Source organism: Macaca nemestrina, chromosome 13 (genome assembly GCF_043159975.1).
Source record: "Macaca nemestrina isolate mMacNem1 chromosome 13, mMacNem.hap1, whole genome shotgun sequence".
In the NCBI taxonomy this organism is placed as follows: domain Eukaryota; kingdom Metazoa; phylum Chordata; class Mammalia; order Primates; family Cercopithecidae; genus Macaca; species Macaca nemestrina.
This window is the reverse complement of record NC_092137.1, coordinates 27,643,372-27,659,368: the sequence shown is the minus strand read 5'-3', so window position 1 is coordinate 27,659,368 and position 15,997 is coordinate 27,643,372. Positions and strand designations below refer to the sequence as shown.

Sequence of the window (15,997 nt, the reverse complement as noted above, 5' to 3'; positions counted from 1 at the left end):
TCAAGACCAGCCTGGCCAATATGGCGAAACCCCGTCTTTACTAAAATAAAAAAAATAAAGTTTCCCAAAGATCTAAGTCAATGCTGTCCAACGGAAATATAATGAAAGCTGTATGTATAATCTTAAATTTTCTATTAGCCACATTACAAAATAAAAGAAACAGATAAAATTGTCATTTCAGCATGTCATCAATATAAAAATATCATGAGAGATATTTTACATTCTTTTTTTCAGACTAAGTCTTTGAAATTCAGTGTGTATTTTGCATTTACAGCACACGTCAATTGGGACTAGCCACACTGCAAGTGCTCAGTAACCACATGTGGCTAGTGGCTACCGTATTAGACAACATAGGTCTAAGTCCCCCCAGTGATTGTTCTCTCTTCTCCAAACTTTCACTCTAGCTTACTTATGGTTCTAGCTTTTGTTTGGCACTTAGCACAAGTAATTTCGTAACTTCTCCTGTCTTCCCAACTATATATTAAGGCCATCTTCTACCTTTTTATACTCCCATCTCCTGAATATCCATTTTCTAAAATATCTGGTGTTAAAGAAAGTTTATTATTTTGGCTGGCTAAGGGACCAGCTTTCTCTGATTAGATATTCCACATTTCAGGATATTTTCACAAAGTACAAAAAATTCAAGAGAATATCCTATATTGAATAACATCCCATTTATTTGATTGAATAGAGTTCCACCCCCTCCAATGATAATCACATAGCACAAGGTCAGTACTTAATAAATAAAAAATTTTAGAATTGTAAAAATAATAATTTTATGCTTAGGACAAGTTTTGAACAACAGAGTGCATTAAAAACAATTTTTTAAAAAATCCAAAGTGCCTATAAGTCAATTTCTTTACATCAGTAAAGTTAATGAATCACTCCGGGTTTTGGTTACCTCATGTGACCCATGAAAAGCTGTATGATTTAGAAAAACATTTAAGGGTACCACTAGTAATGAACGTAAAATATTAACCTCCGGCAGCAATTTTAATTTCTTACCCATTCCCCAGGTGCAACCCATCTCATCATCTTGGCTACCAGCATTTATCTTCCTTTCAGAGGTATCCATTTCCTCTTCTTCATCTGAGTCTTCTCCCAGCATCTTCTTCTCCAACAATATTTGTTGCTGCTTGCGCAATTCCTTCAACTGCGTTACTGTTAACTCGGATTCTGCCTCTCGGTCTTCCTCTGGTCCCTGATGAACCAAGGAAAAAAAGGTTATTTATTTATTTAGAGACAGGGTCTTGCTCTGTCGCCTAGGCTGCACTGGAGTGCAGTGGCTGGAATACGCCTCACTGCAGCCTTGACCTCCTGGCTCAGGTGATCCTCCCATCTCAGCCTCCCGAGTAGCTGGGACCATGATGCCTGGCTAATTAATTTTTTTTTTTTTTTTTTTTAGAGACAGGGTCTTGCCATGTTGCCCAGCCTCCTCTCAAACTCCTGGGCTAAAGCGATCCTCCCGCCTGGGCCTCCCAAAGTGTTGGGATTACAGGCGCGTGCCACCGCACCTGGCCAAAAATCAAACAAACAAACAAAAAAAACTATTTTAGAGTTCGGGATTGTGAACATGACTTTCATAAATACGGCAATGTGTACAGCACTCTGGAGATGATAGGCCAGACTTGATTCCTTCACTTTTGTAATCGCTGAATGGGAGATTCTTCTTCCTCATCAAAAGCTTAAGAAGCACAAGAACGCAGCCCAATGAGCCCGAGATTTCATTCTAGGTTTTTCTACCTACCTGCAGGATAAAGAGCCGGGTGCTGCCTCCGAAGCGAACAACATGTCCAACGTGGACTCGACAGTAGGTGCGAGGTGGGATGCGAGTTTTGTTGAGAAAAGTGCCATGGGTGCTTCCCAGATCGTAGAGGTAGAAGCCCGGCCCGTTGCTGTCGCATTCTCCGTCAGGGCCGGACGCCCTGTGCTGCAGTACTGCGTGGTACCGAGACACCGAAGGGTGCTCCAAGCACACGTCGCAGCCAGACAGCCTCCCGAAAAGGCAGTAACTCGTCCCTTTCAAGCTACGGGTGCCAAGGATAGCGCCGCCCTTCAGGGTCTCTAAGCTGTAGGGGGCTGTGGCAGGGCCACCCCATGGAGGCTCCTGGTAGGGGGGAGCCCGGGCTGGACCGCCAGAGGAAGAAACCGCTGTCGGGGGGCGCGACTGCTCCTCCTGTAGACTCCTAAAATCCCCGCAGTCCGGCTGAGGAGGAGGGACGTCGGGCTCCCCAGAACTGGGGGCAGTGGGCCCTTCCTTCTGCACCTCCTCAGGGTTTGAAGAACTGGTGGCCGGGGCCTTACTCCGCGCCGCTGCGGGCACCAGCAGAGCTGGCTTCTTGAAGTCCCCACTGAGCTCTTGCGATGCCAGCGGCTCTGACTGAGAGAGAAAGTCAGCCATCCTCAATCAGTGCAACCTCGAAATCCGCTCCTTCGAAACCTCACCCTTCGGTCTTTACGTTCCTGTACACGTCCCACTCTCCCAAGCTCCCAGTGGCGTCTGCAGGCGGCGGTGGTGAAGTTGCTCCTTCACGACCTAGAGAGTTGCAAATTGGTGCTAACGCGAGAAGGTCATAATACGAGAAAAAACGGTTATCGGGAGGCTGTGCAGAACGGGGACATCTTTAGAGGTTACAACGAGATCGTAATGACTTCCTGTTGCATAGCTTCAGTGAGAAGAAGCGCTTCCGGCGGTCTTAGCTCACTAATCAACAAACCAGCTTTTGGGGCTTGACGCGACCCTTGCCTCAGGCCTCTCGGGGTCCAGACAGCCGCCCAGCCCGCTCTGTGAGGCAGCAGTGAGTAGTGTGGTACCTCCTTGTCTCGGTTCAGGTCCAGACCTCCCCTTTTTCCGGCTGCTCTGGACAGCAGGCGACCTCAGGACCCTCTGATAGGCGCCTGCGCCGGCGGACCGTGACCGAGAAAACCCCTGGAGGGACTTGGGCATTCCTTGGGCTCAGTGCCTGTTCTTCCTGCTCCTTTCGGTAAAGTAAGGGAAGAGGGCGACTTTTTTTTTTTTTATTTCGTTCATTCATTTATTTTTTTCTGAAATTAATTATTAAGGCAGAATAGTTTAGTGGTTAAGAGTGCAGACTCTGGAGACTCGATTTTCGACCTCGCCATTTGTGACATTGGGCAAGACACTAGGCCTCAGCCCTCACTCTGAAAAATGGGGATAAGATTATTAGCTTCATAGGGTTGTTGGAAGAATTGAATTAAACAATAAATGTCAGCCGGAACGGTGGCTCATGCCTGTAATCCCAACATTTCAGGAGGCTGAGGCGGGAGGGTTGCTTGAGCCCAGGAGTTCCAGAGGGGCCCTCTGGGCAACATGGCCAGACCCTGTCTCGCCAAAAAAAAAAAAAAAAAAAAAAAGATACTGGCGCACGGCTGTAGTCCCAGCTACTCCAGAGGCTGAGATGGGAGAATTTCTTGGGCCCAGGAGGTTGAGGCTGCAGTGAACTATGATTGTACCACTGCACTCCAGCCTGGGCTACAGAGTGAGACCCTGTCTCAAAAAAGAAACAAACAAAAAAGGTGAAGTCTGGTATATAGTAAACATTCAACAAATGCCAGATAGATATTTCTCTGTGCCTGGCCCTGTAACAAGACCATGGCCATAAGAAATAGATGGGAGGAAAAAATCTATTGTGATAAGTACTAATTAAAATCCAAAGATAAATGCTGTGACGTAGACATGCAAAGCACTGTGAGAATAGAGAAAGGGAGATGCACTGGGGAAATGACGGAGGGTGGGGACTTATGCTGTACTTAAAAATGAATATGAGTCTGCCAGGGATGTGCAGGGTTGGCAGAGCATTTCTGGCAGAGTTCACAGCTGGAAGTGTCAACTGTGGAAATGGACAGCATTCTCAAGAAACTGAGTAGTATAACGTTGTTAGAACAAAGGTAGTCATTTCACCCAGGGAGTTCCTCCTTTGTGCTTCCACTACCCCAGGTCCATATACCTCTAGAACAGTACTTACCACGTACTTTCATATTGAAATATTCTGCTTCTGTTTCTCTTCCTCACCTCAGGGCAAGGATCTCACATTATCAGTCTTTGACCCGCACAGAATGCCAGGCATTTGATAAATGTTTGTTGAACTTGAAGAGACATATGGACAATGAATCTGCAAAGGTGAGTTGAAACCAGATTGTGAATTTTGTTGAATCATAAGCCAAGGAATTCTGACTTTTTCCAGTAGGCAATGGGAAGCCATTAGATTTAAGTTTTAAAAAGAGTAAGTCTAGCAGCAGTGTAGAGAATAGATTACATACAAAGAGAGATTGGAGGAAGGGATACCAATTAGGAGGCAGCAGAAATCTCTCACATTCCTCACATTCTATATTGCAAAAGTTGAAAGCATAATGCCATTTATATTAGTGGTTCATAAATTTTTCCAGCAGGACCATGCCTAAGATACACATAATAAGAACTACTTCTTACTATCTTTAACGCTACTTGCTTTTCTCCTATTGATCCAGCACAGATGTATCAAGATACTTTATCAGGCCTTGCTTATTGTTCAGGATTGAGCATGATGGTAGTTCTGGTAATGAGTTAGTGAGTGAGATGGAAATAGGGATACTAGAGCTCCAGATGCTGTTGTAGCTATTGGTCTACTAATGACCCAAATTCTACCCTGTGGTTCAGTGTAGTAGGAATTGTCATAGTATGACAATAACCAGCATCTAACAGTTACATTTCTCTTGTTTAGGGAGAACATCTTTGGTCCTACAGTTTTGCTGACACTGACATTTTTCTAAGTGGTCACAAATAGCCTGCTGTTTACATAAATAACTGGCTAGACCTCATATTTTTCACTACAGAAGCCTATAATCTAAAGTTGCCAGGATTTGAACACATTACTTTTAGGTTATCATCTACATTTATCCTGAGACCTCTTCTCTTCTTATTCCAAAATGTTGAGATACTGGGGAGAGATACCAATATCATCAAGCCAGACCAACAGAAGTTCCTTTGATTTGCTCCCACGGGAGTTCCGTCTGGTGGAAGTCCATGACCCACCCCTGCACCAACCCTCAGCCAACAAGCCGAAGCCCCCCACTATGCTGGACATCCCCTCAGAGCCATGTAGTCTCACCATCCATACGATTCAGTTGATTCAGCACAACCGACGACTTCGCAACCTTATTGCCACAGCGCAGGCCCAGAATCAGCAGCAGACAGAAGGTGTAAAAACTGAAGAGAGTGAACCTCTTCCCTCGTGCCCTGGGTCACCTCCTCTCCCTGATGACCTCCTGCCTTTAGATTGTAAAAATCCCAATGCACCATTCCAGATCCGGCACAGTGACCCAGAGAGTGACTTTTATCGGTAAGGCAAGGCTTTGCTGTATCTTACTTTTCTCAAGTCATCTTCCCAACAACCCTGTTAAGCTTGTAATAGCATTTCCATTTCCACGCGAGGAAAATGAGGATAAGAGTAATTGACTTGGCCAAGGTTTCTCAGGTAATTAGTGAGATGTCTAAGTTTTGAATGCCAGTCTTCAGAATTCAGGGTCTGTATTTTTTAATTTTTTGAGTGCTTACTATGTGCCAAGCACTTTACTAGGAGCAGGGTAATACACTGGTATGTAAAAAAGGCCATGGCCTCATAGTTCTTAGGATCTAGTCTTTCTCTTTAATATAAAAAATATATTATGGGTTTAACTCGGTGTCTTCAAATTGGGATTCATGGACTTATTCTGGTATTTTTAGGAATCCACAAGTCTATACAAAAATCTTTAAATTGTGTGTTTTCATTTTGATAACATAGTTTAAGAAATAATAATATAAGCTGAGCACAGTGGCTCAAGCCTGTAATCCCAACACTTTAGGAAGCCAAGGTGGGTGGATCACTTGAGGCCAGGAGTTCAAAATCAGCCTGGCCAACATGGGGAAACCCCATCTCTACTAAAAATACAAAAATTAATCAGGTGTAGTGGCTGAGGCACGAGAATCACTTGAACCCAGGGGAGGCAGAGATTGCAGATTGCTCCACTGCACTCCAGTCTGGGTGACTGAGACCCTGTCGGGAAAAAAAAAAAAAAAAAGAATAATATAAAAATATTATTGATCCCTGCTACTCAATATCTGATCCAAGATCTGCAGCATCAACATCACCTGGGAGGTTTTTAGAAATGCAGAATCTCAGGCCTCATCCAGTCCTGCTGAATCAGAATCTGCATTTTAACAAGATCTCCAGGAGATTTGTATGTGCATTTAAGTTTGAGAAGCCCTGCTCCACATCCTCTGAAGGGGACTGCCTTGTAACCTAGAGCTGCTACTAGATGTCAGTGTGCAAGTTATATTTCATGCCAAACAATTACTTTTTTTCTTTTCATTTTGAAATTTGCCAAACCTACAGAAATGTGTAAGTTGTAGTCAACAAACATCCAAATACCCTTCACCATGATTCACCAATGTTTAACATTTTGCCACATTTACTTTCTCACATGTGTGTGTATACACATATATACACACATACACATACATATATGCATACTTGTATATGCACACATTTTCCCCCAAACATTTTAAAGGAAGTTGCAGACATCACCATATTTCACCCCTAAATTCCTCAGCATGCATATCCTAAGAATAAGGAAATTTTCCTGAATAATCATAATACCATCAACACACCAAAGTAAATGAACATTAAATACTACTTAATAAGTTCATATTCACATTCTTCCAATTATCTTTTGTAAATATCTTCCCCCGCCCCGAGTCCAGGACCTAACAAAGATTCATGCATTGTATCTGGTTGTTATGCCTCTTTAGAGTCTTATGAGTTCAGGTCACTTGTAGAATGTCACAATTACTGGATTTGCTGATTATCTCCTCAAGATTAGATTCAGATTAAATATGTTTGGCAAGAATACTACACAAGTGATATTATATGTTATTTATTACATCTACCTGTTGCCAATAATACTATTTTTTTTTTTTTTTTTTGAGACGAAGTCTTGCTCTGTCACCCAGGCTGGAGTGTAGTGGCCGGATCTCAGCTCACTGCAAGCTCCTCCTCTCGGGTTCACACCATTCTCCTGCCTCAGCCTCCCGAGTAGCTGGGACTACAGGCACCTGCCACTTCGCTCGGCTAGTTTTTTGTATTTTTTAGTAGAGACGGGGTTTCACCGTGTTAGCCAGGATGGTCTCGATCTCCTGACCTCGTGATCAACCCGTCTCGGCCTCCCAAAGTGCTGGGATTACAGGCTTGAGCCACCGCGCCCGGCCACCAATAATACTATTTTAATGGTTCCCAAACTAACGAGAAAAGTACAGAAATAGACTAAATACGTAAGGGTTGCATTGCAGTTGGGCCAGGTGAAGGCCAGATTATATCAAGGTCCACTGTAATAAAAAGTTCTGAAGTCACTGGAATAATGAAAAGGGGAGGCATAACTGTTATTATATACACAGCAAATATATGCTAGCATAGACATGCCCAACTCAAAAAACTTGCTCTGTGGTGATCAATACTGTATTCACATACTGAGGGCAATTTAATTTCAACAACATAATGTTATCTATCATATTAAATTGATACTGTTATTTATTCATTTTTAGTTTTGTATCAAATTTGTAGTGTTAGTAAGAGCCATAACCATCAAAAGTTTTTACATGGTTTTATTTTATACATATTTAAGAAACTGTATAACAAAAATAATTCACATCAGCTATGAGGGCACCAAAAAATTATTTTCCTTTGAAAGAGGTCCACATATTATTCTAGGAAAGTGATATTGGTTTAGTTGTCTCTGTTTATTAGGTACCTCTGAGGCCTTTAGCTTTTGGCCCAGAGACACTGGCCATAGAAATGATGACGATAGTAAATGAAGTTACTTGGCAATTAATTGTCTTATTCTCAAAACTATTATGTAAACTGCAATAGTTGCTATTGAACAGGTCAGGGTTTAGTGGGTGGATAACCCCTCGGGTACTTTTGTACAGTGCGTGATGACACATGCCAAGTATGAACCAGGGAAATATGATTTTCTGTGCTCTATTTTATTTTTATTGGTAAAATAAATTCCTTTGTCAGGGATAGGCAGAAGCCAATAGGAAATTTCAAGAGATGGGTAAATTATTAAAAGCTTCTTAAGTTATTTTTAGATCAAATAGCTTTCTTAAATTTTTTCTTAGAAATATTAAGATTTCTGTAGTGGTGATTGGGGCAAAATGGTGTATTATGAAGGATACAGTTTCTGGAGTCAGAAGCTTTACCACTTATTAATAACATGTAAACAAATTTTGGCAAGTCAGCCCTTCCGAACCTGTTTCCTCTCCTGGCAAATAGAAATAATAATAATGCAGACCCTACCCATTGCACAACACAGGATAGGATGAAAATGCTTTATAAGCTATATACGTTTTAAATTGCTTTTATAAAATTGAGTTGCCTTACCTGTTTTGAAATGGTCCCTTGTAATTGTATAAGAATCTAAGAATCTTAAACTCCTGGCAAGCTGTGAAGAATCTCTTTATTGGAACTGCGAATTTCTAGAAGTTTGTATTAATATATTGCCCAGCATGTATGAAAACTAGGTTGTGGTAAAATAATTAGAGCATCACTGAGCAGTGTCTGGGCTATACTGTTAAACTTAATCCTAAAAGTGATCAAAATTTAACAGTTGCTAGAAGGAAACTTTCTTTTCACTAGATATCCTTTTGGACTGTGTATTATAGACATGTATTGCCTATTCAAACTATGTCTTTGGAGGAGCTCAAAGATATAACCATGGGTTGCTAAGACATGTCCTGATAGCAGCAGGATGAAACTGAGCTATGTAACTTGGATAGAATTTCCCTGGAAAGCTAGGCTAGTGGCTTGACTGGAATTGCAAAACTCCTGGGGAGACAGGTGAGGTCACCCCTTTGCAAGAACATTAATAACACCATCATATCTCCACTTTCAGTGGGAAAGGGGAACCTGTGACTGAACTCAGCTGGCACTCCTGTCGGCAGCTCCTTTACCAGGCAGTGGCCACAATCCTGGCCCACGCAGGCTTTGACTGTGCTAATGAAAGTGTCCTGGAGACCCTAACTGATGTGGCACATGAGTATTGCCTTAAGTTTACCAAGTTGTTGCGTTTTGCTGTGGACCGGGAGGCCCGGCTGGGACAGACTCCTTTTCCAGATGTGATGGAGCAGGTATTCCATGAAGTGGGTATCGGCAGTGTGCTCTCCCTCCAGAAGTTCTGGCAGCACCGCATCAAGGACTATCACAGTTACATGCTACAGGTGAGGCGACCCTGTTGAAAAGTGGGCACAGATGTCTGTGCAATCTAGGAGTGTTCAGCAGGATCCCACAGCACTTGGTCTAGAGTGCAGAGCACAGAGTCTTGGAACCGAGTGAACTTAACATACTTTTATGATGGCCCTAGCGATGTTCCTGGCCAAATGGGTCTCCTTTAGTCAATGAATGGCCACATTCACAGATACTTCCTCTGGAAGAAACTATCCACAAGTATATGGAATCTGAGAGAATGCAGGTAGTCTGACTTTATTCATCAAGTATTTATTGAGTGCCTGTTGAGAGTCAAGCATTGTGGGATTCAGCAGTTACTAAGTTACCTGAGCGTACATTGTTTTTGAAGGGAAACAAACACAAGTCAACAAAAAATGATCAAAACAATTTCAGGAGCTAGGCATGATGGCACATACCTGTAATCCCAGCTACTTGGGAAGCTGAGGTGGGAGGATTGCTTGAGGCCAGGAGTTCAAGACCAGCCTGGACAATATAGTGAGACCCCCATCTCTATAGAAAATTTAAAAATAAAAATTAGCTGGACATGGTGGCTCATGCCTGTGGTCTCAGCTACGCGGGAGTGTGAGGTGAGATCACTTGAGACCAGGAAGTTAAGGCTGCTGCGAGCCATGATTGTGCCATTGCACTCCAACCTGGGTGACAGAGCAAGACCCTGTCTGAAAAAAAAAGAAAAGAAAACATAGATCTCCTACTGGCAATCCTCCCGCCTCAGCCTCCCAAGCAGCTAATATAATGGTTTGACTAGAATTGTAATATGTATCTCTAATATAGCTGCTTGGGAGGCTGAGGTGGGAGGATTGTTTGAGGCCAGAAGTTTAAGGCCAGCCTGGGCAATATAGCAAGACTTAGCTGTCTCTAAGCACATACTTACAAAAATACAATTTTGTATAATGTTAAGTGCCATGAAAAAAAGTAAAATGATATTGCCTGGAGGATGGGTTGGTGAGGGGTGATTTTGGTTGGAACCAGCTAACGTCTTCAGCCCTTGTGCTCTTAAGTCATTTGTTCACTATTTCAGTCTCTGCAGGTCTAAAATATTTAACACCCAAGAAAAGTCTTTGCTAAGTGATCCAGATTTCCCACACCATTGATTATTCACCTAGGATACATATGTCAATTTGTTTTTCCTCTTTTTAGACAGGGTTCCTGGGCTGGAGTGCAGTGGCACAATCACAGCTCACTACAGCCTTAACCTGCTAGGCTCAAGTGATCGTTCCACCTCAGCCTCCCAAGTAGCTAAGACCACAGATGTGAACCACCATGCCCAGCTCTTTTTTTTTTTTTGTAGAGATAGGATCTCACTAGATGTTGCCCAAGCTGGTCTCAAGTGGTCCTCCCGCCTTGGCCTCCCAAAGTACCGGGATGACAGGTGTGAATGACTGTGCCCAGCCTCCTGTTAATTTTTATAGCCAAAAAAAAATGTAATCTTTTGTCCCAGTTCTGTTTTAACACTTTTTTTTTACCTTTATGTTACTTTTTTTTTTTTTTTTTTGAGACGGAGTTTTGCTCTTGTCACCCAGGCTGGAGTGCAGTGGCGCAATCTTGGCTCACCGCAACCTCCGCCTCCTGGGTTCAAGCGATTCTCCTGCCTCAGCCTCTCAAGTAGCTGGGATTACAGGCATGTGCCACCATACCCGGCTAGTTTTGTATTTTTAGTAGAGATGGGGTTTCTCCATATTGGTCAGGCTGGTCTTGAAATCCCGACCTCAGGTGATCCACCCGCCTCATCCTCCCAAAGTGCTGGGATTACAGGTGTGAGCATCACGCCCGGCTACCTTTATGTTACTTTTAATTAATGACATACACATTCTCTGCCAAACCAATTTTCTTTACATATTTCTATCACTCATAAATGCAAACTCAACACCTTAAACAAATCCCTACCATTGGCAGTGAATGTTTTAAAATTCTGTTATTCGTGTTCTGTTGGCTTCTCCATGGGATGTCACAAGCTGACTATACAACTTGCTTTTAACATTTCCTTGGAAAATTGACTCTTGCTTGCCAACAGATTAGTAAGCAACTCTCTGAAGAATATGAAAGGATTGTCAATCCTGAGAAGGCCACAGAGGACATGAAACCTGTGAAGATCAAGGAGGAACCTGTGAGCGACATCACCTTTCCTGTCAGTGAGGAGCTGGAGGCTGACCTTGCTTCTGGAGACCAGTCACTGCCTATGGGAGTGCTTGGGGCTCAGAGTGAACGCTTCCCATCTAACCTGGAGGTTGAAGCTTCACCACAGGCTTCAAGTAAGACAAATAAACTTACTCATTTTGATTCTGGGAGATCTGCCAATTTCAGTACTTTTCACTTTTTGGAATCAAGCTCAAGAAGTAGAAGAACAAAAGCAGCAGTGGACACAATGGAAAGTCCTAAAATGAATACAGTTTCACCTATCTAGAGATCTCAGCATTCTTCTCTTTCTAATTAGTGAAGAGAGGATTAGCAGCTTTACAGGCATTCTTTAAAATAATCCCTAGTTAAGATGTAAATGCAATAAGTGTTGTCCTGTTGATTACCAAGGCTGATTCAGCTGATCCAGCTGGTTGGGAAGCTATCCCCTTCCTCCTTCAGTATTTTTTTTTTAGTATTCTGTATTGGTCCTTCCTGATGCTTGTACTTCATTGAATAAGACAGCTGCCAGATAGATGGGAGAGTGGTAATTGCTCAAGGATGTTCTCAGAGTTTTGCTTCCCTGCTAAAGTACTCTTAACAAATGGAAGATGAAAGACACTGAAATAGGGCGTCCGGCCAGGTGTGGTCGCTTATGCCTGTAATCCCAGCACTTTGGGAGGCCGAGGCAGGCGGATCATGAGGTCAGGAGATCGAGACCATCCTGGCTAACATGGTGAAACCCCGTCTCTACTAAAAATACAAAAAATTTGCCAGGCATGATGGTGGGCACCTGTAGTCCCAGCTACTCGGGAGGCTGAGGCAGGAGAATGGCGTGAACCCCGGAGGCTGAGCTTGCAATGAGCCAAGATTGTGCCACTGCACTCCAGCCTGGGCGACAGAGCAAGACTCCGTCTCAAAACAAAAAAAAAAGGCTTCCCAGTTAGAGGTATCTGGCTTCTTTTTCCAGGCTCTGTGATTACCTTAGGAGCCAGGACAACTAACTGGTTATGTGTCAGTTAGGTTGCCAATTAGCCTGGGCACTCAGTTATTTACACATAAAAATTGTCATTTCATCAATGCACAAATGACTCAAATAGCAAATCCTCAAATGCGGTCTAAATGGAATTAGGTCGTACTTTTAAAAGTGTTGGGCAGACAGCCTTTCACTATGGAAGAATAACCATAAGAGAGCAGCATTGCTAGAACACATAGAGAGATGGGAGAGCCAAAGAGAAATTGTTACGGACTTCGGGACCATGTCTCTTCAAAGGACACCAGGTGGAGAACTGTTGTTAGCATTATGTAGTGACCGTTACCTTTTCATAATGTGAGAGATGACCAGAGACCCAAACAAAAGGCAGGAAAACAAGATGGCCCCATAAAAGGAAGGAAGGACAGGCAAACTAAAGAGCTGAACAAGGCCTGTGGTTGTGCATGTCTTTGGGCTGTGAGACGGGGGATCTTTCCACCTGCCTAGCTTCACTTCCCTGGTTTAGGGAAAATGGGAGTGGGTGAGGTAGAGGAAAGAAAGGTAGAAGAAATGGAAAAGAAGATAATCAGAGCTGGTAATTTTTTGTGATGGTTAACTTTTTGAAGCAGAGAATAACAACCATATTCTCCTGACAAGTACAGAATCAGAGTGAAAACTGAGCTCAAAGAATATTAGTTGGTCCTGAGTGATATATTTACTCTACTTTGTTCTACACTTGGCTTACCACAAGGTGTATGTCCACCTTTCCTCTCTTTCTAGGTGCAGAGGTAAATGCTTCTCCTCTTTGGAATCTGGCCCATGTGAAAATGGAGCCTCAAGAGAGTGAAGAAGGCAATGTCTCTGGGCATGGTGTGCTGGGCAGCGATGTCTTCGAGGAGCCCATGTCAGGCATGAGTGAAGCTGGGATTCCTCAGAGCCCTGATGACTCAGATAGCAGCTATGGTTCCCACTCCACTGACAGCCTCATGGGGTCCTCCCCTGTTTTCAACCAGCGCTGCAAGAAGAGGATGAGGAAAATATAAAAGGAAAAGAGGGAGATTTTTTGTCCAGACCTACTAGACCCAACAGAAAACGTTTTTGTATTAGAATCTGTTTCCATAAAAATTGATTTGACTCCTGTTCTTAAACACAAGTGGTTTTTCCTTATTCCAGAGGACCTGGACATCACCAAACAAGGTTGCATTTTACTTTTGCATTTATAGTTTTCCACAACCAAGCCACCTTTCACAGATGAAATATGATGCTGGCATGGCAATCAAAGCAAAGCACCGTCCTCGACTGTTGTCTTAACTATGACTAGACATGTTACTTAGCTTCTCTACAGCCATTTCTCTTGTACAACTGAGAATCATACTTCTTTGACCTACCTTACAGAGATGTGAGGATTTAGGTGTTTGCTAACTTCAAAACTGTGCTTGAATAGACTCATAATATATGCTCATATCAGATGTCAGTTTTCATTTAACTTGATTCATTTTTGGCTCAGGTCGTTGGGAATCCATTACTAATACCTAACAGGAAATAGCGAAACACAACATACCTTATCTGTTAGTCACCTTCTTAAAACTGTTTTTGCTGCTTTTGAAGTGTCTTATTTATAAGATCAGAGGTCTACAGTGACAGCCTTTTGCTTATTCAGACAGCTCTCTCCTATCATCCACATATTCTTCTCTAGATTTATTCCATCTATCCTCATCCTTTTGGCCTTTGTTATTTCTGCTCAGACTCACATATTTTCACCATATACATATTTTCAGTTGTTTCTTTCCTTTTCTCCTTTGTGAGCAAAGCAAACAAGTACTGTCCAAGGACAACCTTGTGCATATTTCATTTGTTGCATTTGCTTGGTCATCAGAGGACAGCAGTCCATTAAGCACACTTTGCTTCTGCTACTGTAAAGGCAGCCTTTAAAGCATAGTAATATGCACCTTTCAACTTTATATCATTGTCCTGAACAATGTAACTGTGGTTACTCATCCATCAGACTATCTGTACATTTAAGTACCGAATCAGTATTTATTAAGTAAATGTTGTAGCACTGTAGTGATTAGGAATAATTAGCAAATGTGTTGCTTCATGCCTTGGTAATGGATGCCAACATGTAAAACTGCTGAAGTTTGGTTTTCTGATGCAGAATACATCTTGTAAAATTTAGACCACTCCTTTAATATAGACCAAAATAAGGCACAGCTTTAATTCATTATTGAATGCCTTAAATGTCCCAGGTATTACTGAGAATGAATATGATAGAACTAAAATGAGGTTATAGTTTAACATATAATTTATACATTTGCCAGTTGTAACTCTTTAGCACATTTATCTAAACCCTTTCTGTCACAGTCTTTTTTAAAAATTATTTATTTATTTTTGAGATGGAGTCTTGCTCTATCACCCAGGCTGGAGTGCAATGGTGCAGTCTTGGCTCACTGCAGCCTCTGCCTTCCGGGTTCAAGCTACTCTCCTGCTTCAGCCTCCTGAGTAGCTGGGATTACACACACGTGCCACCACACCCAGCTAATTTTTGTATTTTTAGTAGAAATGGGGTTCCACCATGTTGGCCAGGCTGGTCTCAAACTCCTGACCTCAAGTGATCTGCCCGCCGCAGGCTCCCAGAGTGCTAGGATTCCAGGCGTGAGCCACTGCGCCTGGCCTCTGTTGCAGTCTTACCTTCATTTTCCTTTGTTTATAATGAAAGTGGCCATTAGGCAGTCAGTTTCCATAAAGTAGCCAACTGGGAATTTATTTCATCTAGCAAACATTGAGTACCAATTATTTGCTAGGTCCTGTGCAAGGGATACAAAGATGATTAACACTCCTTACCCTTTTGGAGCTTAAAGCATAAGGAAGACAAGTTATTCTGTAAGGAAGATAAAGCATTCAAAAGTACTACAGAGAAAAACCAAGTATGCCTAAGTTTTGCTTTGCGAATGTTCTCCTCTTAAAGAACAGTTTCAAATTTTGAGACCAGTGGTTCCCCCTAAGTATAGAGCATTGAAATTAATACTTTATAATAAAACACTTATTGTTGCAGAATGTTAAAACTGCAGAACAGGCACCAGATGGTCAAGACAAGGGTGATGTGAGGATTAGTATCTGAGATTCACCTGGTCTGGAATTGTCATAGGCTACTATGCATCAGAATCACATGGAGGGCTTTCTAAAACAGACTGCTCGGCCCCACCCCCAGGGTTTCTGAGTTCATAGGTTTTAAGAGGTGAGTTGAACAATTCCCCAGGTGATACTGATGTTCCTGGTCCACACTGTGAGAACCACTAAGTTTGAGTACTGACTCACAAAGATAAAATTCCTTAAAAGAAATGTACTGTTTTAAGATACTGTAAAATGTGGAGGCAGGGCAAACCTTTATAAGGGCTGTTATGTATGAAATGTGCCTCTGACCCAAATCCACGGCCTTTGTGTAAATCACCAAGGAGACTTTGCATTAAGTTCAGAGTACAATACAAACTGGGCATAGCTCTGTATTTACTCAGTATGTGCACGTGGGAAACTTTAGTAAAATATCACCTCCTTATTGAGACAAGTTTGGACATGTGGCCTTAAGCCTCTGTTGAACAGGAGAAGTGAAGCTATTTGCAGTTATATAATTTTCTAA

General features: G+C 42.4%; 2 protein-coding genes across 6 annotated transcripts in view; one reads left to right on the top strand and one right to left on the bottom strand.

Moving 5' to 3' along the window:
* SLC4A1A (solute carrier family 4 member 1 adaptor protein) overlaps window positions 1-2,421 on the bottom strand; it is a 31,713-nt gene extending 29,292 nt beyond the window's left edge. The window contains exons 1-2 of the mRNA XM_011737918.3: window positions 1,748-2,421; window positions 1,006-1,201 (exon numbers count right to left, since the gene is read on the bottom strand). Coding sequence (XP_011736220.1) covers window positions 1,006-1,201; window positions 1,748-2,401 — 850 coding nt within the window. The 5' untranslated portion in view covers window positions 2,402-2,421. The remainder of the gene's footprint in view (window positions 1-1,005; window positions 1,202-1,747) is intronic.
* On the top strand, window positions 2,391-14,427 carry LOC105479738 (SPT7 like, STAGA complex subunit gamma). 5 transcript variants are annotated; one of them, XM_011737913.2, is made up of 6 exons: window positions 2,391-2,798; window positions 4,039-4,141; window positions 4,935-5,339; window positions 8,926-9,250; window positions 11,290-11,527; window positions 13,144-14,427. In XM_011737913.2, the coding sequence occupies exons 2-6, from the start codon at window positions 4,128-4,130 to the stop codon at window positions 13,404-13,406; spliced, it is 1,245 nt and encodes a 414-aa protein (XP_011736215.1). In that variant the 5' UTR covers window positions 2,391-2,798; window positions 4,039-4,127; the 3' UTR covers window positions 13,407-14,427. The 5 variants fall into 5 exon arrangements, with proteins under 5 accessions (XP_011736215.1, XP_011736217.1, XP_011736216.1 ...); XM_011737915.3 differs by having other exon boundaries at window positions 4,722-5,339; XM_011737914.2 differs by having other exon boundaries at window positions 2,391-2,984.
* Window positions 14,428-15,997: the final 1,570 nt, after the last annotated feature.

Excerpts from the sequence above, each read along its gene's own strand:
- LOC105479738 (XM_011737913.2), top strand. Across the intron at positions 5,340-8,925 it reads CCAGAGAGTGACTTTTATCG|TGGGAAAGGGGAACCTGTGA; the intron begins GTAAGGCAAGGC and ends CTCCACTTTCAG. Across the intron at positions 9,251-11,289 it reads ATCACAGTTACATGCTACAG|ATTAGTAAGCAACTCTCTGA; the intron begins GTGAGGCGACCC and ends GCTTGCCAACAG.